A 24,456-nucleotide genomic window follows, 5' to 3' on the forward strand; every position below is an offset into this window, starting at 1 on the left:
ACAACAATCAATATTTTTAAGAACAGTCGACAAAAATAAGGCTGCAACTGAAGCATCGTACCGTGTGTCCCAGATAATTGCACAAAAAAAGAAACCTTATGAAGACGGGGAAATGATAAAACAGGCGTTATTAGAAGCTGCTGATTCGTTATTTGCCAACTTTAGAAATAAAGACTAGATAGTTTCAGCTATAAAATCTATGCAACTTTCTGCTAATACAGTAATGAGACGTGTAGAAGTAATGAGCAATGATATTTTTTTACAGTTAAGAACTGACTTAGATAACTGTGTTTATTTTTCACTTCAACTGGATGAATCAACAGATGTCGTTGACACTGGTTTTTAGTGATTTTACGATTGAAGAAGATCTTTTGAAGTTCATTCCACTGAAAGGACACACTACTGGACATGAGTTGTTTTCTCATTTGAAAAATATTATTTCTTCCGAGAAAATTCCAATATCGGAAATGGTAGGCTTGACAACCGATGGCGCTCCAGCTATGGTGGGTTGTGATAAGGGTCTGGTGGCGTTATGTCGTAAAGATGAAACTTTTCCGCAATTTCTCTGTTACCACTGCATTATCCATCAGCAAGCATTATGTGGAAATTTCCTGAAACTAAACAACGTTATGAAACTGGTGGTAAAAATTGTGAACAAGATTAGAGCTCAAGCGTTACAAAGAAGATTATTCAGAACCTTGGCCGATGAAGTTGACTGTCAATACGGGGACCTACTCCTTCACTCTGAAGTCCGATGGTTAAGTAGAGAACGTTTTAATGATGTCCTATCTGGCATAGTTCAATTTTTCAAACACCGCGATGAACCGACTCCGGAACTAGAAAATTCAATCTGGCTTAGAGATTTTGGTTTTCTCGTGGACATTACAGAGAAATTAAACGAACTTAATTTGCAGCTTCAGGGGAGAGACAAAGAACTAGCGGAAATTATTTCTGATATAAAAGCATTTATCAAAAAGCTGGAGTTTTGGGAACAAAACCTAATTACCAGCGATGCCAAGCATTTTCCTATTCTTTCAGAAAAAATATCTCAAAATCCATTAGAACCCTATGACAATAAGTATCATGTAGAAATAATTTCTACCCTGAAGAATAACTTCAAAAATCGTTTTAAGGATTTCAATGAAATGGCTTTAGTAGCGCAGTTTGTTGTTTCACCCGTTTTGGAAATTGATATCCAACAGTTTGCAAATTGTGTTATGCATAACTTTGGCGAAGACATCGCTGCAACAGAAATGGAAGTCATTGAGTTTCAAAATGATTTAGCCTTGAAATCGTTAGTCTCAAGTACTGAATGTGTCTGGCCTATTGTAAGTAAAGACAAATATTCAGTTCTATGCCGTGTTGCCTTGAAAGTGAAGGCATTATTCAGTTCAACCTATTTGTGTGAATCTTCTTTTTCCAAAATGAAGTTTATTAAGAACAAATATCGCAATCGACTTACAGATGAACATTTGGATAATTTTATTCGAATGGCTGCATCAAATTATACTGCAAACATTAAAAAAATTATCGATGAGTCTGAGTGTCAGCCTTCTCATTGAACGTGCTTTTTTATTTTTCAATGTTTATGTTCATGATAGTGCGTTACTTTTTTGTTGTTATTAAAAACTATTTTTAAATCATACGTGACATGCCGTTGTGGCTGGATGAAAGTTTGTGTTTATTTTTCAAACACCTTCGTTTGATAGGTAGGAATGTAGCTATGAACAAGTACGTACTAGTAATATTAGTTGTTTTGTTATTAGTTTATTGTTAGTACCTATGTATTATGTATTACCAGTTAAATAGTAAAATAAATACATATAATGATAAATTAACTGTGAATTATTTCATTTAGGTACGTTGCGTTACGTGGCTTCCGTGTGGATAGCTCGCTGTTTATTCCAAAATTAACAAAGTAGCTCAACACATTGAAGAAGTTGGCGACCACTGATTTAGGTGTACGGCTGGAATCTGTTTTTGATAAATTCAAGCTCAAGAGATTTGAGTCAAACCATTCCTTCACTTTCGTGATGTCATTCTCAATAACTTTATACAACCTATGGTTGTTAGGAGCATGCCATAAAATTGAAGTATCATCAGCAAATGAAGTAAATTTTCCTTGGATGTTTATAGACGATAGGTCATTAATGTAAATTAAGAATAAAAGTGGGCCCAGTACCGAATCCTGTGGAACGCCGCAAGTAATTTTACCTTCATTTGAGTATGAAGTGGTTTTGACCATCTGGGTGCGATCTGCTAAGTATGACTCAAACCACTTAAGACTAATTCCAGTTATACCGTATCTACTGAGTTTCCGTAAAAGAATTTTATGATTCACGCAATCAAATGCTTTGGCTATATCACAGAAGACCGCAGCTACTGGTTCTTTGTCATTTATATTGGAATAAACATTGTAAAGAAATGAAAATAGGGCATCGGAAGTGTTTTTTTGCTTTTGAAAACCAAACTGGCAATCACTTATTATTTTGTTTTCATTCAGAAAGCAAAGGAGTTTTGTTTTGACTAATTTTTCTATCAATTTAGCCATTGCAGAGATTAGAGAAATTGGACGAAAACTTGATGGACCATTGATGACTTCTCCCTTTGGCAGTGCTAACACAATCGACTTTTTCAAAAAAACTAGAAAGATTCCTTCTCTAAATGAATTATGTATTAGACCAACTGATATATCGAGTATTCTTATCTGAATATTTTCTAGGATTTTTATAGAGAATTCATCTGAGCCTGTAGAGTTTTTATTTTTAATGGAAAATAATGTTTCATGCAGTTCGGTAATATTTATATCATATAATATAAAGGTGTTCATAACTTGAATATTCACATAGTTTAAGGGGTCACTGGCTGCTTTTATATTTTTCATCAAGTCCTCCGCAATAGAGCAATAGAAGTCATTAAGTTCAGTAGGAGAAAACGGAATGTCTAAAAATTGTTTGTCTTTTGCCAGTACGTTCATTATTGATACACCAAGTTTCTTTTGATTTATTCGTAGCTTTATCCATTCTACTTTTATAATATTCTGTCGAGGGCCGTTATTTCTTTCTAAAAATAAAATCAGTGTACCTACTGTTTTTTTATCATCAAAAGGAATAGTTTTCTTGTTGGTCATTTCACAGCTTCAGTGTCTCTCTCATTCTTGAATTTATATACGTATCGATGATGTTGAAACTCATCCCGTCATTTGCAATCACATTTCCACCAGAGTATCAACGGTATACGAATCATTTTGGTGTATGAGAGCGTCATCTACATTAAAAATAATAATTTTTATTTACAGAAACAGCACATTTGCTTATTCCTTTTATTGGAGTGAAAACTGAAGTAGCCACTTTATTTCATAAACTAAGTATGATTTACTATAATAACACTAATTGAGATGCAAGGGTTTCATCATTAATTGATATTATTCAGATAATAAAGTACCTCATCAAGGTACTATTAGATCGAATCGAATCATGACTACATCCCCCTTTTCCAGCAAATATTGAAAATGTCTCAGGTATGTCTGATTCAATCAGGTAAGCTATGCAGGTATGTGATACATTGAAAAGTGCTTCCTAGAAAGTATTAGGTAAAAATTTTAGTCGGAATTCGAAAGTGAAAATGATTTGGTTGTTTAATTAAAAAAATATTTCATTTATCAATGCGAGTGTGCTAGATTTTTGTTACTCAGCTGTAAAAAGTCTTTTTAGATTTGTTTTAACAAATCATATGACAAAATGGAGTGTTTGAAACGAATACAACATTTTGTCTTTTCAACAGACTCATTTATGTATGCCTACGGAACAGCCACTTCAAAGTGGTTCATTAATTCGTTCATCAACGAAATATACTATAGTTGACATATGATCCGAAATTCCCAAAGAAATATATCGTGGAATAGCACCCACATTGACTTATCTCTAAGACTATTCTATTAACGATTGTGTATTTGTAAATGTCCTAAATAATGCCACATACAAAAACAAACCGAGAAGTGTTGAATTTATTTGTAAAATAGATAAGTGAAAACCTTGAGGTGCCGGTGCCGGAATATTATTCACAGGTATAAACGCTTTGACACTTTTGACAGTATATGACATGACATATGACATGTTTATTTTAGTGAAGTATAAGTAGTTTCAACAATAATATTTTCAATATTTTGAATGTGGATTTGAAGAACAGTCCATTATGTCTGATACTTCTTTGGTTAATCATCTGAAAGTTATCCTGGGAAATGATGTATCCAGTGATATTGTCAGGTTAGTGAAAATAGTCATAATGATACCTACCAATCACAGATAAAAACCATTTTCAGTTATATAAAAAGTATAGAACATGAGGAAGACTATGCTGAATTCATGGAGAATATTTTAGATAAAAATAATAGTGGTCATAGAACGTCTTATGAAGGTATTAGGAACATTATATTTGGAAAAAGAAACTCTTCCAATAAGGAGGTCAACTCTGCAAGAAATGCAGCTTCCAGTAGTAATAACCGTAAACAGGCAACATCAGGTTCTAAGAAAACAAAACCCAAATTTAAAGATATTAATACATACCAGGCTAAGAAGAAGGAAAAGGAAGGTAGGATGAATTTCAGTTACGATGATACGATTATGTTTCACACCTGCAATTCAAGTGGAATGTAAGATTTGAATGATTCATTTAGCCTTGAAACTAGCATAAATTTATAAGTGTTTCAAGTGGAATCTTCATGTTGTTCCAATTTTTTTTTTTAATCTTTCTTGCAGGTAACATTCAAAATATATGGTTTTCCATTTAAAGTAACTGAAATTAAAACATAATTGCCTCTGTATGTGTAAAGCAATTGAAAATTGAAATCATAGAGATAAATTAGTCGATATTTTCTAGTTAGCAAATAACTGTCGTATTGAGCCCATAGATTTTTTTGTAACATATTGTTCTTATAAATGTTTTATGTCTGATTAGACACTCATGTATCTTGTAGCATTTACCATAACATAGAATATAATAGTTGAAAGTAGACTAAATATAAGCAAGTAGTCGCTAATTGGTGAGATAATGGATATTCTAAATACCTGAATAGTGTTCAGACACTTTACTCAAAATGAAATTATCTTGAACATTCCAGCTCAACTGAAAATCAATTTTCAACTCTAAAACTTACTTCAATGACAAAATATTATTTTGTCAGTTTCGTCAGTATTATTGATACGTTGAGGGTGAAGTCGTTTTTAGGTTCAATTATTGATATTGTGTGAGGTAGGAGGTTTAGCAAATAGATCCTTGTCTGTGCCTACAAAGTTGATCTTATGTGATAGATAGATATATAGACATTTATTGATCATACACCAATTTACATTGGATTGATATGTCAAAAATAGAACAATTGTAAAATAATGAAACAATAAAAACACTTTAAAACATTCTCAAACCAAGCAACACTGAAAGTAGGTAGTACACCGTACACTGTTCATTGACAGTCTGAAATGAATTCTGAAAACTATAAAATGCCATAGATAACAGATAACATTTTAGTTTTGTTTCGAATCTGAACAGGTTTGGCTGATTCTTCAAGTCATCATGTAGCATGTTGAAAAAGTTTGCCGTAGCATAATTTAGGGATTTTTCATAAATCGGGTAGTTAAAAATTTCCAATCTGAATTGGTTTCTTTGACGGGTTGTTCTACTTTGGAGGTATTGAAACTTGCAATTTTTTTTTTACAAAGATATGATAATTTTGAAGTCATTCAAACTTGATTGATTCATTTAGGTGTTTTTTCATAATTCTCAATAGAATCTTTATGCAAACCAGTACTTATCAATATTTTTTTTATAGAGTTAGGTAAAACCTTCACTATTTCTCAACTTGTTTAGCTTGATGACTTAATAACTGTTAGTTTTCATTATTACCATAATTTTATTTCCGCCTGGTATTGTAACTTGATCAAACAAATAATTTGCTAGACTCTTTGACCGCCTCAATATCAAGTTTTCAGAAGTAGTTTATCTTCAGGTAGATCCATTTGCGACTGTTTGGGTCAGGAACATGAATTTATGAACAACTGTTTGGTATGTGGGAGGATTCATTGTATGGAGGAAGGGCCTGGTCCCTGTTTGTTTTGTGGAAATATGGTAAGACATTACTGTAAATTTGGACTAAAGTGTTACCTGTTTTGCAATTTTTAGATTTCTGTAAGAGGAGATGAGCTGTATGATGCTAATAGTCGAAATCAAAAATCTATTATGAGGTAATTATTTTGTTCATTTCCACGTGAGCATTGAGAATAATCATATTCGTTATTGACAGCTCGGGGGTATGAAACAACAGTGGATCCAAAAACTTACACCTTTTTAAGTGTTTCCTTACTTTCGACTTGAATATATAAAAGTCTATATGTGAAAATATTCCGAATATTTCAAAATAACCTATCTTTGAAGATATAGTATTTCGAAGATACATTACATCCGAAGATACAGTAATACTCACTCACAGTTAAACTATATTTCTTAAAAAATATTGAAAACGTGAGATATGCTTTCTAGATAAATAAACATATGGTTACAACTATTTAAATCTTGTAATCTCATCAGAATTCCATTGCACATCTAGTTCACAAGTGACTTCATTACAAGATTCACAAATAAGCAGTCAGAGGCAGGAACTTGACTATTATTGATTCAACTAGTTGTTGCCGACGGTTTCGCCCGTGTAGAATTTGGTTTGTCACAGACCATTTTGAACAAATAGTTACAATATTTGTTTATTAACCCAAAACTGCATGTTTCCAACTTCAAAACTGACTAAATTCAATACAATCTTTAAACCCTTAATTTAACCCCTTGGGGGTGGAAATTCTTGATTCCCTTTCTTGATCCTTATTTACGCTATACAAAGAACTTACCTGCATATTTCAAGATTCTAGGTTCATTAGCTTCGTCTGTTCGTTAATATAAGAATTTCAGTCAATCAATAGGCACCCACATATATAATATTGAACAGCATCAACAAAAAATGATTGAAAGGTTCAGAATGAAATACATTAGTAATCCTACTAATCCTACTCCTACTAATATAAATGTGGAAAGTTTGTGAGGATGGATGAATGTAATGTATATTTTCTTATTAGTTAGTGGGCTGGCTTGAACGTTTAAATTTCATTTGCTTTAGATTTGTAATGTATATATTACAACAGCTTGTAATTTATATTTTTACTTCAAAAATACAGTAACTAAAAAAATATGCAAACTACACTAAGTAATGAATAGCTTTGAGAATGGAATCAGTTACTCATAGACATTCGCAAAACTAACACATTCGTCAACGACGTCTGCCCGCGTTCTCGGCGATGGCGCTTCATTGCTCTACCCCCGCGCATCGTCCCCCGTCGCCTTACAGTAGACGCAACGTGTAATGGCTAACTGCGTTGTGACAAGTTAATCTTATCGATTCGTCCAAATTATTAAGTGTGAAAGACAAAAGTTTATCTATATCAAATACTTGAAACGACAATTGTATCAATTTCAATAAGAATCTGACACATATTCTTGAATGTGCATGGTAAAAAAGTATCCAATTTGATTGTATTCATGGCTCAGTATTTTGCATATAGTGGCCACCACATAAAAGGTAGATATATGCTATGGCGGACTTATATTTGGAACTATTCAAGATTAACAAACTTATTGTACATTATCTGCATGTAACTCCACAAAAATACATCAATGCATACATACATTTATCTTTATCCATCCTCACAAACTCACACATTTATAAGATTAGTATAGATATAGATTGAAAGAATTGTGCACAAAAACACAAATGTTCATAATATCAATTGACTCAAATTTTCAAATAAGAATGTGTTTTCAATAGATATTTTTATTGATTCATAAATAATGCAAACTTGCAGCTAATAATTTAGAATAAGATCTAGTTAACTGTAACCAGTTATTAGTTAATGGGAAAATAACAAGGATTTATTTAACACCTGGTTGAACTTCATGAAGTTGAAAGGCTAGAAGTAGGTAATTGTGTTATTAACACAATATCGAAAAACATTTCAAAATATTCTTGATGTAATCATTAAAATTATACCAAATCGTTCTTTCAATTTTGGTTGAAACATGAAGGATTCTAGTGAATGACATTTGACAGAGTTGCCAATACGTAATTTTCAGAATCCCCAGCAGGCCAGAGAAATATCCTCATATTTTACCAGCCTTCATATAAAATTCCTCATAAAATCTTCACATGGTAATTTTTTCGAAGAATATTATTTTTCGGCATTTTTAAAAGGAGAATATAAGTGTTTTTTTTATTCCTGATAGATAACACAGAAATAAAAGGAAATTTCATAAATTCATAAAACGTTAGAAACATGACAGTTTTCAAAATGTAGAAACAGAATACAGATTTTGAAGTAGAATTTCATATCTTCATGCTAACATTTGAATCACAAATTACTCCCCATGAGTATTGAATCTTTACAATGTGAGGAATTCCTTATACTTTGGTGACACTGTTCTCACCATAATCACATCATTTTGATGTAAATTGAAATGTACCATCTCTTGAAACACGATTTCTGGCCTTTGAAGCCGGATTCTTCGAATTAATGTTTTATGGATAATTCTGGAATGTGTACCAAATAACTCCTCTGAATATGAAAAAAGTTTTGTTAATTGTGTTCTATAATATTCGAGTCACGACGTATCAGTCCTATGAAATAATTTTTTCAAATCGTGGAATTAAAATACCGACTCGTCACTGATACCGGACCGCCGGGATTATAGTCACGAACAAAATTGTGTTTTCCGCAGGGGTAAATAACAAATAACCTAACTTATTTTCTCGTTTCACATGAATATTGAGGGTTTTTGGAATTTGTTTTTGTAAAATAGAGAAATAAAGGATTTGCCGTAGTTGAAACATCAATATGGGACATTGGACATTAGAAATTGCCAAAATGGCTTTGTATGTAACTTTTCCAGTAGCTCTGTTCCATTACTTCAATCAGCCCCAATATTTTGAGGAATGGGTTGTGAATACCAAGAGAGAAATGTACCCACCTGAAGATCCGGTTCAAAAAGAAAAATTCTTTAATGCTATAAGAGCAGTACAGGAAAAGCAACGTAACGAATATGTTGCGTCCTTAGAAAGGGAGTGAATTTGGCCAGTTCATTGTCTAGTTGAACCTAATTTGTATATATGTTTAATTATTATGTTACATGTGTTGATTACCTGTTGTATGAAATGAAAAATAAATGTGTTGAAAAATTCTTATTAAGAATTCTTTCTTATGAGTAATATATGTGCGAAGTGTTTTTTGAGTTTGACAGTGGAATGCCTAAAGTGTTTTCAGAGATATACTGAATTGAAAATTCAAATCTGAATGATGAAACCAGTAGGTTTAAGTCAATTATGTTTTTACGTTGGAAACAGGAAAAAGGTGCAAGTGAATTTTCATTATGTCATTATGTATCATTGTATGCTGTATATATAATTTTATGAGTGAAAAAACAAAAAATTATTAAAATTTCAGTCTTTATATAGCACAATCACAACTAATACAAATTGGTAATGATAATGAATCTTTTCTGATTGATTCGGCCGTTACTTGATGAAGATCTATACTAATTTCACCTCACCTCACTTGAAAAAGCTACTGTGCTAGCGAAACAAGTTGTGATATATTTTTCAAATAAAGTTGGTGAAGATCAAGTCGTGAGGTGTAGTTTTTGTAAAGATAATGAAACTTTTGACATTCCTCTATAATATTCTCTCGAATTGATTTTTCTATTCCCCAGTTCAATTCAAGATACCACATAACCTTTTATTGTGGAAACTATAGAACAAATGTCCTACGAAGATCGCCTTTCCTAGTCATGTGTCAAAACTTCAAATAAAACATGCTAAGGTCATGGCATATTTTTCTGTTCAAAAAAGTGTTTATGTCCATTGGAAATGAATTACTCTATCTTTCTGTCTATCTAATAATGCTCAGCTCAAACATTTCAAATCGTGAAGTTGGGTGTTGTGGTGGATCTAGTTTGGAATTGAATAAATACTTGAAAGAGTATTTAGTTTTCCTCTGACATATCATTATGATGTTAGAGTTAGAAAGAACATTCAACTCACTTGACTAAAATTTTTGTAATGAGGGTTTTTGGGAATAGAGTTGATGACAAGGGTTAGATTTCAGAAATGTGTCCCCCTGGTAACCAAAACTAACAGGTTTCACAAATTTTTTATAGCCTCAATATCAAATGACTCATTTGGGTTCCTCGTTCTAACTGAAATGCATTGTACTTTTATACATAACTTATGTTATATGGGAGGTTTTTTCCATCTCATTTTCAAAATAAATTTTCTGTTAGAAAGAAGAATGAAAATTGAAGAAATCCTCATGTTCTGAATAAATTCATTGCATGCATTTGAAATATGAACTCATTATGCCTGAATATTGTATTTTTATAAAATTTCTAGCATTTTTATGTTGATATTTATATTTCTGACCCGTCGGTAACAAGTTGAGAATTTTTGGGCTACAGTAAGTAAAGTTTTCTGTGAAATTGTTGTTCAGCCTGAGATAATAGAAACTGTATTCCTAGTAGTTCTTCTAGTAATGATAGTCATATGAATGCGTGCTAACACCTGGCTACAAGTTGGAATAGAGTTTCTCTTCGAATTTTCATCTCCATTAAATAAATCTAGTTTTCTTATCTCATAAATTTAATTTGAAATATATAATTATATATTCCAGACCAAAGGAGAACAAAGTGTTCGATGATGATAATGATTACTTCAAAATAAATTCCAAGAAGACAAGTGGAACGGAAAGCAAGAAAAAGATGGTTATTGCTTTGGATTTTGCTACCCGGAGGGTCATTCAAAGTACCCAAGAGGACGCTAAGATCAGAGAGAGGCTTCTCCAGGATTCTGTGGAACATTTGAAAAAAGTGGAAGAAATTTATAAGAATATTCAGAAAAACTCCCAGTATACTTATGAACGGAACAGAAATACAGTGAGTCATTAGTTTCTTGTAGTTGACAATTTAAAACAAAGTTTGAATGGGGTACATACTTGTCACCTATCTGATAAAAACATCTTGATGACAGAGTATACACTTACCTTAGATATTTATTGTGTCTAATTTGAATTGTTCATACCATGCACTGATGATAAGAAGGATGGAAGAGCTAAAGATGAAGATAAGCGTATTCCCAATCCTGCTTATTTGACTTGATTGGCCTACGTTGTATGGGGTTGTTCAAGTATTACGTAACGAAATTTTTGAAGATTTTGGACCCTTCCTCCCCCCATGTAGCGCGTCGTAACGTATTCCAGTACATCCCCTTCCTCACTCTTAACGTTACGTAACACTCAAATGACCATTTTTACGAAAATGTCACAATTATGTGGAGCAAAGTACTGGCAAGTCGCTAAATACCTTTGTTATTGTTTTAATTGTGTTTACGCTAATAATGTATATTGTGAATAGTAAAAGAACGAATAAAACTTGCTTGGGAAGCTTCACTTATAATGGCGAAATGGTGGCAGATGAGGTTACCGTAGAATCGTTTGGAAATTTTTTCTCATCTGTTTACTGTGAAGCAAAGCCTCATACAATCTAAACTTTGATAATTCTAGTATGACAAACGACTCTTTCTAAAGACATTCAATAACTTAATCTGACTATAATGAAGCTGTCAAAAAACAAACCCAAAATAGCTGCGGGAATAAATGGCATCCCTCCTTACATATTGAAGGGCTGTTATGAATGGTTAAGATGTCCACTACTTTATATTTTTAATTCAATAGCTAATGACGCTCCGAGAAGGGTCCAATTTGATTGGTTTTTATTTTTATGTCCCCAGCAATGATCTTAATTCTTTCAATGCATGCATGTTTGCATTACTAAGAAGGAATATTTCAAATTTTTATAATTTTAATATCAAACCAATAGATTTTGGGTTGAAAATTGAAAAATTCAATTTGCAGTGCTCCTATCAGCAACTAAATACACATTTCATAGATCTCTCGGCTGTTTTGACTGCCAAAGAATAGTGCTCTGGTCCTAATGATTCTTTTCGTCGTACTGTTGTACTCCTCTCTAAAATGGAATTGAAATGTTTCTATAATTGAGATAACTTTTTATTTCGCAACATTGACTGGGAAAAGGAAGGATTATGAATCGATTCTGTAATTGTTTTTAATTATACTCTTGTGTATTTAGGATATTGATCCACATATTTTATCGCAACATGAGCAAAAGCCTCATATCCTCAAGTTGCACCAACTATGACAAATCAGTCTTGTTTTGTTTTAATTAATCCATCCAATATATACAAATGAGCTATAAAATAGTTGTATACATGACGTTACTCTTATTTTTTACTTGAATTTATACATCTCAAGTTTATTATTTCTGTAACGACTTTTCATTGGAAAGACAAACTACTGTTAGTTTCAATTTCAGAATGTTAACGAGGATTTAGTGAACTTACTCATCCAGATGCGCCATAAGAAACCCATAGGGGTGGAAGAAGATTTATCAAAAGAAGATTCCGCAATGCCTATTATAAATTACGGAACAAATGTCTTTGATGAGGACCTTATGGTTACAATGGATCACGGGCTTTGTTTGAGTATGCATCAGCCTTATGCTAGTCTTTTGGTAGCCGGAGTGAAAAAGTGAGTTGTTTAATCGGTATTGAGTACTTTAACGAAATGGTAATTATTGGAGTGTCGAGTGAATAGCTATAAACTAATGAAAAACAATACTTATATATTATAATATACTATAATATAATGTAATATATAATACAATATAGTATAATTATATAATAGCGAGGAAAGTTGAATATATATGAAACACAAACATTAATAACATTTGAATGCTAATTAAATACATTCATAGTTGCATAAAATCAAACTTTCAAGGTGGAGACACAAATAAGTGAATTTTTCACACTGTTGCAGACTCCTGTCATATAAAAATTGTAAGAAATGTATGCTCATTATCATTTATGAGCACTCATTAGCATTTATGAGCACACAGAAATTATATTATTTTTGATTCTCTGAATAGAATATTTTTACATGATGTTGAAGGATGAACATTGATCATTATTATTATTATTATTTTTATGGAAACGCTTGGTAAAGGTAGCATGAAAACCCTCAGAAATGTAGTATACTGAGTATTTTAAACTATTCAGATTTCTGGTCATGAAAGCAATTTTGCTGAGTTATGAGAAGACAGAGTTCATATGAATTTCCCAAGTTTTTCAGTTGAGAGGTAGGTATAGACCAAAACCTGTCCTGATATTTCTCAGTGTGGTATGCTTTGAACATGTTTGAAGAAGGGCCATTGTTGATGCTGTGATTTACAATTTTTTGGAAAAAGCAGTACTTTTTTTGATCGGTTATTCAACTGTATTGAAGAACAATAAATTATTTGTATATTCCTATAAAATGATTCAGTAAATTGTAGTCCAACAAGGTGATGAAACGGGCCACGAAATGAGCCATGAGGAATACATTTGTCAGCATTACGTCAATTATCAGATTTTGTGAACCCAATCATGACAGTCGATTAATGATTCTCTCAGTAAGATTTTGCTCATGTGGCACACCACATATTTCCAAAGGTTACAGTTTTATTAATAGTGACTCTTCCCTGTGCATACTCCAAGTAATTGATTTGTTACCCAATTACCTTGCGATAAGTCATTGTAATCTTTCTTGCAATCTCATAAACTACGATTCTCTACAAACTTTATTTGAAAAATATGTCACATGTTTCGCTAACACAGTAGCTTCTTCAACAGTGATTTGAATACTGCAAGTTGCTTCTTATGCTAATATTTATATACCACAGGTAACTAGAATTGGGACTACCTCCATCAAATAACCTAAAGTTCTACAATTTTTATATACCTGAGGTACCTCTTCAATTATGATTACCTGAAGCATATTATCTCACTTCTACATCATAAATAATACTTCCTGGGTTTTTTAAGAAAACAAGTTCAATAATGATGATCTATTCAAATCCAGTTGGTCATTCATTAGAATGTTTGAATTTTTAAGTTTATTTATTTCCATTGCTTCCAAATAATTCAGTTTCAAACCTTTATTTTCTATGTGTAAAATTTCGAACTCTTCGTTAAATATATAATTTTCTTCTAAAAGATGATTTGAATATGTTGAACTTGTTTTCTTATTCACATAGCTCATATGATGTTCCTGGATTCGATTCCTAAATGTTCAGCCAGTTTGACCAATATATACCTTAGGACACGTTCCACGCTTCAATGTATATACTCGTGATTTCACGAACTTGGATGTTTTGTCTTTCAGTTTTTAACTAACTTTCCCAACACATTACTTGTTCTATATGCAATTTTAATATCTCGTTTCCTCAAAAATGAAGCCACTTTTTCCGTTGTTTGTCCAAAATACGTTGAAGCTCTATACTTTTGAATTTGATTATCTAACTTATCAATAGGAAAAATATCTCGAATCGCTTTTGCATAGACTTTTTTAGGAAGTATTTTGTTCATTGATTTATTAATCAGAAAAAAAAATTTGTAGCAATCTCTTTTGAAAATTAATTGTAGCCTATGTTACTTGCTGACAAAGCAGCTTTTTATGGGTGAAAGAATATTTAAAATTAGTTGAATACTTTGTGGGTTCATCCATTACAAACATTTTTTTTTCTATTTTCAGTATTAGTTTAGATTTATATTCATATCCTCGATATCTTTAGTCATACATATATTCAATGCGTTCATAGATGGCAGTGTTGATAGGTGTATTTTTGCAAAAACAATTTTTGATATGAAGAATCAACTGATTTCTTTCTACGTAAGTTGTCAAATGTAGTGAGTATGAAGCTTCGAATATCTAAGCAATTTTCACACCCCGAGTTGGATCACTAATTATCTCTACCTAATTTTATAGGCATGAAGGAAGAACTTGGCCAACAGATCATAGAGGTCGCTTGTGGATTGCTGCTGCAGCGAAAGTACCGGAAGATGAGGAAATTGATGCTTTGGAATCGTTTTACAAAGACTATTATCAAGGTGAAATACATTGCTGTTACTTATCTCATTTTTAGTCAATCATGCACGTCTATATTGAATTTTTATTCAATCATGCACGTCTATATTGAATTTTTAGTCAATCATGCATGTCCATATTGAATATTGTTTTCCACTCTCAATAATTTTTTTTTATATTTGAAAAAAAAAAGGTTTTTATGAACTTTCCCATGTTTATGGTGAAATAAAGCATTTTTGAATAATATGTGTTTACAGAATGAAGTACAAAATCTATAAAATGCACCTGTAAGAATTCAAATTCATATTTAATAATATGAGTGTACATATGAATATGATAAATATTGAAAAGTTGTTGAGTACATGAATAATACAGTTTGCAAAGTATAAACACTTGTGTTCAACTCAATGAGTTGAAAAATCAAGAATATGACAATATATATTGTACATTAAAAACAAATAAATTGAAATCAACGAATGTATAGTTAAAAACTCCTTTGATGTTCGGAGATTCTCGTTTTGAAGTTTCTTGAAGTCGTTTCTACATAAAGCTGTAGTCACGATCCATACGTCAGTTTGTAGACCCATGATTTGTTATCTTTTTTTTTGGGAAATGGGGTTTTGGCTTTCTACTTCTCCATCTTTATACAGAAAAATGTGGGAAAGGAAGGAAGCAATACATTTCAAAAAGAAAATTCTACAAAAATATATTGTTGGAAATCATGCCCTTAAGAAAATAACGCAGGCCGCCGCTGGTAGCCATAAATCACCTGTCACTTGATCAAGACCGCGCGCAACTTCAATTATTCTAGTCTTCGCAACGGCTCCGATGGATCCCGGCGAATATTCCACGGGCTTCAATGAATTTTTGAGGAATTATCCAGTGGTTTCAGGATAATTCGTTGCCGCATATGAACGCTATCCATGAGCGTGTGGAGATAGTCAAGTTTCGCGGACGGTGCGCTGCGAATCGATCTTCTAAGGCGATACATATTGAAGCGATAGAAATTTGAATAATAGTTGAAGTTTTAGTTAAAGTGTTTGTTACATTAATAGTGAACTAAAGTTGAGATTGATTATTGCTCAGAGTAGTCAATTATTGGAAAACCCACGGGTAAAAATGTAAGTTTTAACTTTCAGAAACAAACAGGAAAAAACCTCTTTCGAAACAACTACTTTCAAGTGCGAAACATCGTCGAAAAGGGACAAAGATAATAAATTTGGGGTCCAAAAACTAACATGTGGATTATGCCTGAATGTTTATAAAGGAAGGCCTTGCACAAGAGCCTCTTAGGATGCAGGGCTTGGGTACGTCAGTTGGTAGGGTGACAAGAAAAGGAATTGGAAACACCAGTTAGCGACAATTTGTATTTCACAAGTAATGCTGGATGACAGTTATATGGCTTCTAATTTTGAGTATCTAAAATAAAATATGCATTTCAGTACGGACATTTTTTTACAATGAGTTATGATATCTCTCACAGCCACATGGCCTAAAAACATTATTCACTAAGCAAGTAACACTTTCAATCACAATTACATACCTAAAATAAAATATGCTGGTGCAAGATCCCGTGTAATGCACAGTTCTTTGAAAAACCAAAGCAATCTTCTATCATTCGATACTCTCAGATTTCCGTACCATACTCCTCGAAAAAATACGGCTCATTTTCTTCAACACATGCAAAAACTAACCTCACAACGAGAACGAATGTTAAAAAAGTGAAACGCGCTGCGCCCTCCATTTCCCTCCTGCCTAACCATGAACTTATAATCTAATGGAAAAAGATTTCAGCAGTACCCTACGTATCTTACTACCATTTTGTGCGGCAGGAATTCGTTAAGAGATGGCGTGGTGACGTTAAATTAAGCGAAATGAACTATGGATCCGTTACAGCCTTTAAGAAATTTCAAAAAGAGAATCTTTGAACATAAAAGAAGTTTCAAACTAAAGAAAACTAAGTCCATCTATGCTTGCCACCTTTTAGAGAGCAACCACGATTTCAACATGGGCTAGGACATATTACATACGGAAAATAAAGGACAAAAATAAAACTCGCAGAAATCTCTGGAAACTGATAAACTCAAATATTCAGATTTTCTTTTGAACGACCAACAAAAAGTTATTCATTCACCATTAATGAACTTGTTTTCATTAAATGTCCATAATTAACATATTTTTAAATAACCTGTTTTCCTATTTTTTTTTTCCTAGTTGTAATATTGTATTGTAATTGTATTTTCAAAGTCCACCTGTTTTACCAGAATTCTAATTGGCTTTTTAATCTCCTACTGTTATATAAAAAAAGTGGAATAGTTTGATGTACCATCCAATAGATGAAGCTACTGTATAGCAGAACACGTCCTGAATGAAATTTATCATGAAAATTCTTCAATTATTATCATGGATAACATAGTTGGTGAACAATTTGTTCTCCTACCTTCCTACTTTTTGACGAAAGACGGGAGAGTAAATAAAAATTCCAAGAATGACCAAAACGTTTCAATCAACACTGGCATCCCATTCGGTCCGACGTGGATTTATAAAATGTTGCATAACATGCGGACTGACTGGATCGATGGTAGACAACAAGATGTAGAACAGTTTCTAGGTTTTCTTTTGAATGGACTCAATGATGAAATGTTTGAGCTAAATGAGTTGGTTAAATATTATATTAAAGATGAAAAACCTCTCGTCAACTCTGCTTTGAGCAATGATTCAAATAATTTATGGAACATAATAGAATCGCAAAATTAAAGACATTCAACCAGAAGGATCGACTTCAGCAATACACCGATAAGTGACATCTTCGGGGGGCAGCTAAAGTCGAGCATTCATCGCAACGTGGACCACATTACTGAGAATACCCAGCCTTTCCTCACCCTGCCACTCAACATTGAGAAAGTGAAGACCGTCAAAGAAGCGCTTAAGGTACTTGTCTCCAAGAACATTTTAGAGGGAGTGACTTCGTCAAAAACAAACGAGAAGGTCGAAGCTTGGGAGGAAATTACGCTCTGCAAACTTCCCGTTATCCTTATTTTGCATCTGAAGTTTTTCAAATACAGCAACTACCGTTGCACGAAGATTATCAAGGCTTTTGATTTTGAATTCGACTTGAAGTTTGATTCGACTTTGATATCGTCGGAAACACAATCTCCAACAGAGAGACAATACAAGCTATTCGCCGTCGTTTACCATGAAGGCAAAAATGCCAACAGTGGACACTACGTGACCGATGCCTTCCACGTTGGCTACAATTGCTGGATTAGGTACGACGATTCTTCGGTCAAGACCGTGCAAAATGAAGACGTATTGAAACCCCAGGGAACGCGAGTTCCTTATTTGCTGTTCTACAGGAAAAGCGATATGATGCTATCTAAATAAGGTTGCTACTTTTACGTAGAGTTCAGCGTCTGGAATCTTACGGAATTTATCTTTTTAGTTTTTATTGAATTTGATATTTTTTTTCGGTTTTAATGAATTATTTTATTCTTTCATTATTGATAGAAATTGTTCAATTTTTAATGATATATGTATTTCATTTATTTAAATAAAAAGAATAATATCGATCAATTTATTCAGTTGATTTGTTGGATATTGTTGGAAATCATCTTAATACTAAACATAGCATTTTCAGAATGAATCTATTTAAATCTTCCAAAACAACTGGAAAAACATTAGTTATTTCACATTTGTATTTTCTGTTTGAAAATGAAATGTTTGTGCATCCAATAATGTTTTTTAAAGACGAAAATGGATTCAGGATTATTGAAATAAAAAGTTATGAAAGTTGTGTCAACAAGCATAGTATAATAAACAAATCCTATGTACTCGTAGCTACCAATCCTATATAGTCAAAATAAAGGATTCTAGAAGAGTTACAAAATCAACAGAATACCATTCGTTACTTTTTTACAAATAGAGAATATTCACCACGACTTAATAATTTATGTACAGTAGAAGTTGGATTATCCAAATTAATTGGAACTAACCTTAGCCAGGAGAATCAAATATCCGGATAATTATTTTGAAGAAAAAACACCCAAAAATGATTCAAGTGTTTGAAAAAATAAACTGACTCTTAGGCAGTATTAAAAACAATCTGTTACTGCAAACTTCAGAAGGAGGACCAAGGTACAATGGAAACGGAACATACATACAAAACAAAAATGTCTGCCTAATTATTTCAGTATATTGTTTACAACTTAACTTCGCCTGAAAAACTTTTTTTTCCTAAAAGTGATCTGTTGGAGTTCGGATAATTGAGATTCTACTGTATATTTATCATATAAATGCATTACTGGGTTTTAGTTTATCATTTTATTTTTCAGATACATCCCTCAAGTTTCCCAAAGACTATCCAACTAGTTGTCTTCTTGGTTGTGTTTTTGTTGAAGACTGTATGGAGCAAGAAGCTTACAGGAAAAAGTATCCCAATGGGGAAAGTAACAGTCCCTACGTTTTGATTTGTTCGTCTCCTATAATACTACCAATATTCTATCCTATTGTTGGAAAACATAAAATATGTAAGTGAAACTCATGGTAAAGTGAACGCGTTATAACAGTGAATGTTTATAACAACATTTGGATGAATTGAAAGGGGCATATTATCAGGAGAGTTTAATTTTTGGTAAATATAGGTATTGGCTTTCTACTTCTCTAGCTTTACACAAAAATGTGGGAATCTACCAAAGAAAGGAAGAAAGCAATTAACTTCAAAATTAGCTCTTTACAAATTGAAATTAATTGCTTTATTCCTTTCTTTGTAAGATTCCAATATTTTTTTGTATAAAGATGGAGAAGTAGAAAGCTAAAACCTTTCTTTCCCAAAAATATGGATATATTTGGAACAATGGCAAAAATATGATATACTTCCATTTTATGAGGATATACTTGAATTATACTGCGTTTGAAATATATTTCAGTCAAAACCCTTGGGCTAAATGGGTTGAAAAATATCGGTAACACCTGTTTCATGAACAGCATAATCCAATGTTTATCAAACACAAGATGGTTAATGGAATATCTGAAAAAGGAATTAATGAAAGATATCAATACTAGTATTTTTTTATGGAGGGTGCTTTAATCAAAACGTTTGCAGAAGTCATCAAGGAGTTGTGATCAGAAGATTCATTCGATAGAGTAGTAAATACAGTCTCCTTAAAAAAATCTGATTCAAAGTTTTGCTCCTCGATTCATAGGTAATGACTATCAAGATGCCCAGGAGTTCCTTTGTTATCTTTTAGAAGGTTTACATGAAGACATTAATATAATTGATGAGAAACCTAAACAAATCTTAACGGAGATTGACGAAAAATTCAGCGACAGTGAAAATGCAAAAAAAAGATGGCTTACATATTTGAGGATGCAGAACTCTAAGATTGTAGATGATTTCGTTGGTCAATTGAAATCCAAGATGAAATGCACACACTGTGGACACTCATCAGTAACCTTCGATCCTTTCTGGAATTTGTCTCTCTCTCTATACCACAAAGAACTGACCAATTGAGTTTGTGGCAATGCTTGGATTCGTTCACAAGAGAAGAAACTTTGGATGGAAATGAAATACCGACGTGTTCGAAATGCAAGAAAAGGAGAAAATGCACCTAGTCCCTATCAATCTACAAGTTTTCCCATATTTCAGTAATTCATTTCAAAAGATTCTCTTCAACGGAAAGAATTAGAGGCAAATTGAATGTTGTGATCGAATTTCCTTTAGAAGGATTGGATATGGAGAGTTTTGCAGCAGAAAATGTGGCTACTTGTTGTTATAATCTATATGCACTTTTAAATCACTGTGACTACTTACAGAGGGCATTATACAGCATACTGCAGACTACTGGCACGTGGTACAAATACAACGATTCACACGTGTCACCAATTTCACCAAAATTGGTGACACGTGTGAAAATGTTTCTACATGCTCCTTACCAATATATTTGATATTAATATGCAAATATGAATTTTATTTGTGTATCTGATGAGTTGAATCTATATTGTTTCAATAAAGTTATATATTTGGTTCGTATGAAAAATCACGTAATATATTTCTTCAAGAGTAAAAACACTGTAATAGTGACAAAAATATATTGATAATTAATCCAAAAGGCAATAGATATACGTGGGATGTTCAAAAAATAAGGTGAATGTTGAAATTTCGCGGGCTATGTACACAGTTTTAGCTGTTTAGTGGCATACGGTGTACGTTAACAATAATGGATTCTACACAATTGCATACGCAGACGACATAGTTATCTTGCAGACCGGCAAATTTGTGAACACACTGTGTGATAGAGCGGAGGATGGCCTCAAATTAATAGAAACTCGGTGTAAGGAACACTCACTGTCGATCAATCCCAAGAAGACTGAGATGAACCTTTTCACCAGGAAAAGAAGTTTATCGTGCTTAAAACCTCAGGAAATCTTCAAAAGCAAACTAAACTTCTCTGAAGAGGTGAAATACTTTGCTACTACCCTCGACTGAAAGGTAACATGAAACTCTCACCTACAGAGTAGAGCAAAAAGAGCATGTTTGGCTTATGAGCAATGTCAGAGGACAGTGGAATGCGCATGGGGTCTTTCACCCCGTGTGGTCACCTGGATCTATACTGCATTAATAAGACCTATGTTAACATATGGAGCCATTGCATGGGGACCGAAAGTTCTACAAACAACGGCCATCCAAAAATTGTCTCAAATACAGAGATTGCCTTGTTTAAACATCACTGGAGCCATGAGAACAACACCAACCACGGCAATGAAATCAATTACTGGTCTGACCCCTCTGAACCTGTACGTTAAGGAGGTTGCATTATTGGACATGGTATGATTGCGCACGGCTGGTGTAAACCTCGAAGTAGGAATGTGTCAATTGAGGCTGAGCCTACGGCGAGAAGCGCTTACTGCGCAACCTCTGTTGCAGGCAGCCAGTGATGCAATTGAACCAAGGTTTGTGTTTGATAAACCCTACAAAATACAAATAAAATAGAATACATAGTCAGATGCTACAAATGCAATATGCATATATACACATGGCTCAAAAACCAAAGAAGGCTCACGATGTGGAGTATACTGCAGGCAGGGCCGTAGCGAAAAGAAATACCAGGGAAGGGAATCCAAATTTTCCCAACCCCACCAGCTAAATTTCCCAACTTTCGAAAAAATGAAAGCGAGGGATAAGTTACTACTATAATGTATTAATTTTCTTACTTGGGTATCCAAAGATTGGCTGAATGCTTATGCCCGTTAGGGTATGCACAAACAAAAATGAATTTTGGTTATTATGAAAATTACGGTCCTTGGTCTTCCACCATATCCACCATGTATAGGAATATTCAATACAAATGAAAGGAAACGACACTTGAATAATATTGTGCTTATTGTTTTCTACTATTATTTTTTCTACCTTCACGGTCCGAAATTTCCCAACTTTCGAAAAAATAGCGAAACTTGGGAATTTTGTAAAATTTCAATTCAAAATTTGTGGACTGTTCAGGACTGTTCTCTAACTTGGGAATTTCAAAGTACGGAATCTCCAAGTTATGCATGTTGGGAAATCCCAACCTTCTCCCGGTTCTTTTCCTTTTCTTATTACCACTCCCTTTCTTTTCTCTCATTTTTATTTTTTTAATTTTCATTCATTTTTTTACTATTATTTTTTTCTATCTTCACGGCCCAAAATTTCCCAAGTCGAAAAAGCAGGGGGGAGGCTCCCCCCATCCCCCCCATCCCCCCCATGGCGACGGCCTTGACTCCAGGTCATTAAGCCTCAGGATGGGGAATGGGAAAAAATACCAGCGTGGTATGAGCGCGGTATGAGCAGCTCGTATGAGCATCGGTCAGACGGTAATCCAGATTTTGTTTAAAAGGTCATAACTTTTAACGAACCATCCGTATATGGATATGACTTCGAAACCAAAGTCCAATCGTCCCAATGGAAGAGTCAAGACCAAAAAAGTACGCCAAGTTTACTTAAATTCCAAGGTTTTGCTCACTTTTTACGATAACCGTGGCGTAGTCCATCAGGAGTTTCTGCCACTTGGTCGTACGGTCAATAAGGAATATTATCTTGAAGTTATGCGCCGCTTGCCGGAACCAATAAGAAGGAAATGTTCGGATTGTGATGGCTTTTGCATCATGATAATGCACCTGCTAACTCGACATTGTTTGTTTATAATTTTCTGGCCATAAACAACACCATAATCATGCCTCAGCCATCGTATTCTCCAGATTTGACTCCGGAGACTTTTTACTCTTCCCAAGATTGAAGAGACCCATGAAAGGACGGCGTTCTGCAACGATTGAAGAGATAAAAATCTAATCGCTGAGGGAGCTCAGGGACATATCAAATAGTGCATATCAGAACTGCTTCGAGAATTCGAAAAAACACTGGCACAAGGAGGGAGACTACTTGGAAGGGGAAAAATAGAAATTGATGAATAAATAAATATTTTATGAGTAAAATGAAAATTAACCTCATTTTTCAAACAGAGTAGCAGTAATATGTTTTACAAAAACATAATGAACAATTCTGACAATAGAGTAAATGAAACATAGAATATTTCTATGAGGAAGGAGCAATAAAAAACATGCAGGTAAATTTATACTAATCATCAATAATGTAGCATACTTTGGTTGTTCCATGCATACATTTCTGTTAGATAAAATTCAATGCCCATTGTGGTAATAACCGGGGAAGTAGTTGTTTATCACTAGGCATGTACTCGATCCTACTGTATAGGACCATCGAGAGACGAATGCTTCTGTTACTTGCTTTTATAATCGAAATATCACTTTCTATCACTCAAAAGATCAAATAATGTGTTATCAATTATTTTTTCGTTCTTGCATCTCAATCTCAATGAGCATAAAACATGCTGCCAGTTTTGTATCTCCAATAAAAGCAAAGTTACCATTGGTGCAAACTCAATTCAGATCAGCTGGTATATATCTATATTTATGTACAGGATAACTTTATGTTTCAGATTCTTTGGACAAGGATATTCACAAATGTGCAAAAATGGCACTCCAGCATGCTAAATATGTAATGTGAATGTGTGAGTTTGAGGACAAGAAGAATTATTTTATTTTACATGTAATTCGAATAAAATCACTGCTGCCGGCAGGTGCCAAAGATCTCATGTATTTTGATGAATTCTTGTGTAGCCTTTTTTCCATCTCCAGAATCCTAGTGTCATCCGACTTGTTGATAATCAAACCAAGGCCATTGGAAACTCCAGCAGCTTGAGGGACTCCTCTGTTTATCTAGAACAGGAATATTTCAGACGAAAATATCTCAGTAATAATAATGATAATCTGGAATGTTTGAAGAACCCCAATGAAATTTACAATTTTCTGATTTATTTGATTCCGTACTCGGATCCACCGGAAACTACTA

At 33.4% G+C, this 24,456-nt stretch overlaps 2 protein-coding genes across 2 annotated transcripts; both read left to right on the plus strand.

Annotated features, from left to right (window-relative positions):
* The first annotated feature begins 4,108 nt into the window (after positions 1-4,108).
* On the plus strand, positions 4,109-24,194 carry LOC111507542 (activating signal cointegrator 1). Its single transcript, XM_023162868.2, has 9 exons — positions 4,109-4,265; positions 4,322-4,590; positions 6,005-6,123; positions 6,178-6,239; positions 10,755-11,016; positions 12,472-12,686; positions 14,961-15,082; positions 19,391-19,585; positions 24,044-24,194. Exons 1-9 carry the CDS (start codon positions 4,195-4,197, stop codon positions 24,109-24,111), a joined length of 1,383 nt encoding a protein of 460 aa, XP_023018636.2. The 5' UTR covers positions 4,109-4,194; the 3' UTR covers positions 24,112-24,194.
* LOC111507543 (protein PET100 homolog, mitochondrial) lies at positions 8,764-9,270 on the plus strand. The gene has a single exon (XM_023162869.2). It carries the CDS (start codon positions 8,928-8,930, stop codon positions 9,156-9,158), a length of 231 nt encoding a protein of 76 aa, XP_023018637.2. The 5' UTR covers positions 8,764-8,927; the 3' UTR covers positions 9,159-9,270.
* Positions 24,195-24,456: the final 262 nt, after the last annotated feature.

The sequence above is a fragment of the Leptinotarsa decemlineata genome, unplaced genomic scaffold (assembly GCF_025532065.1).
Source record: "Leptinotarsa decemlineata unplaced genomic scaffold, Ldec_3_MD MMD2_tig00003736_RagTag_RagTag, whole genome shotgun sequence".
Lineage (NCBI taxonomy): Eukaryota > Metazoa > Arthropoda > Insecta > Coleoptera > Chrysomelidae > Leptinotarsa > Leptinotarsa decemlineata.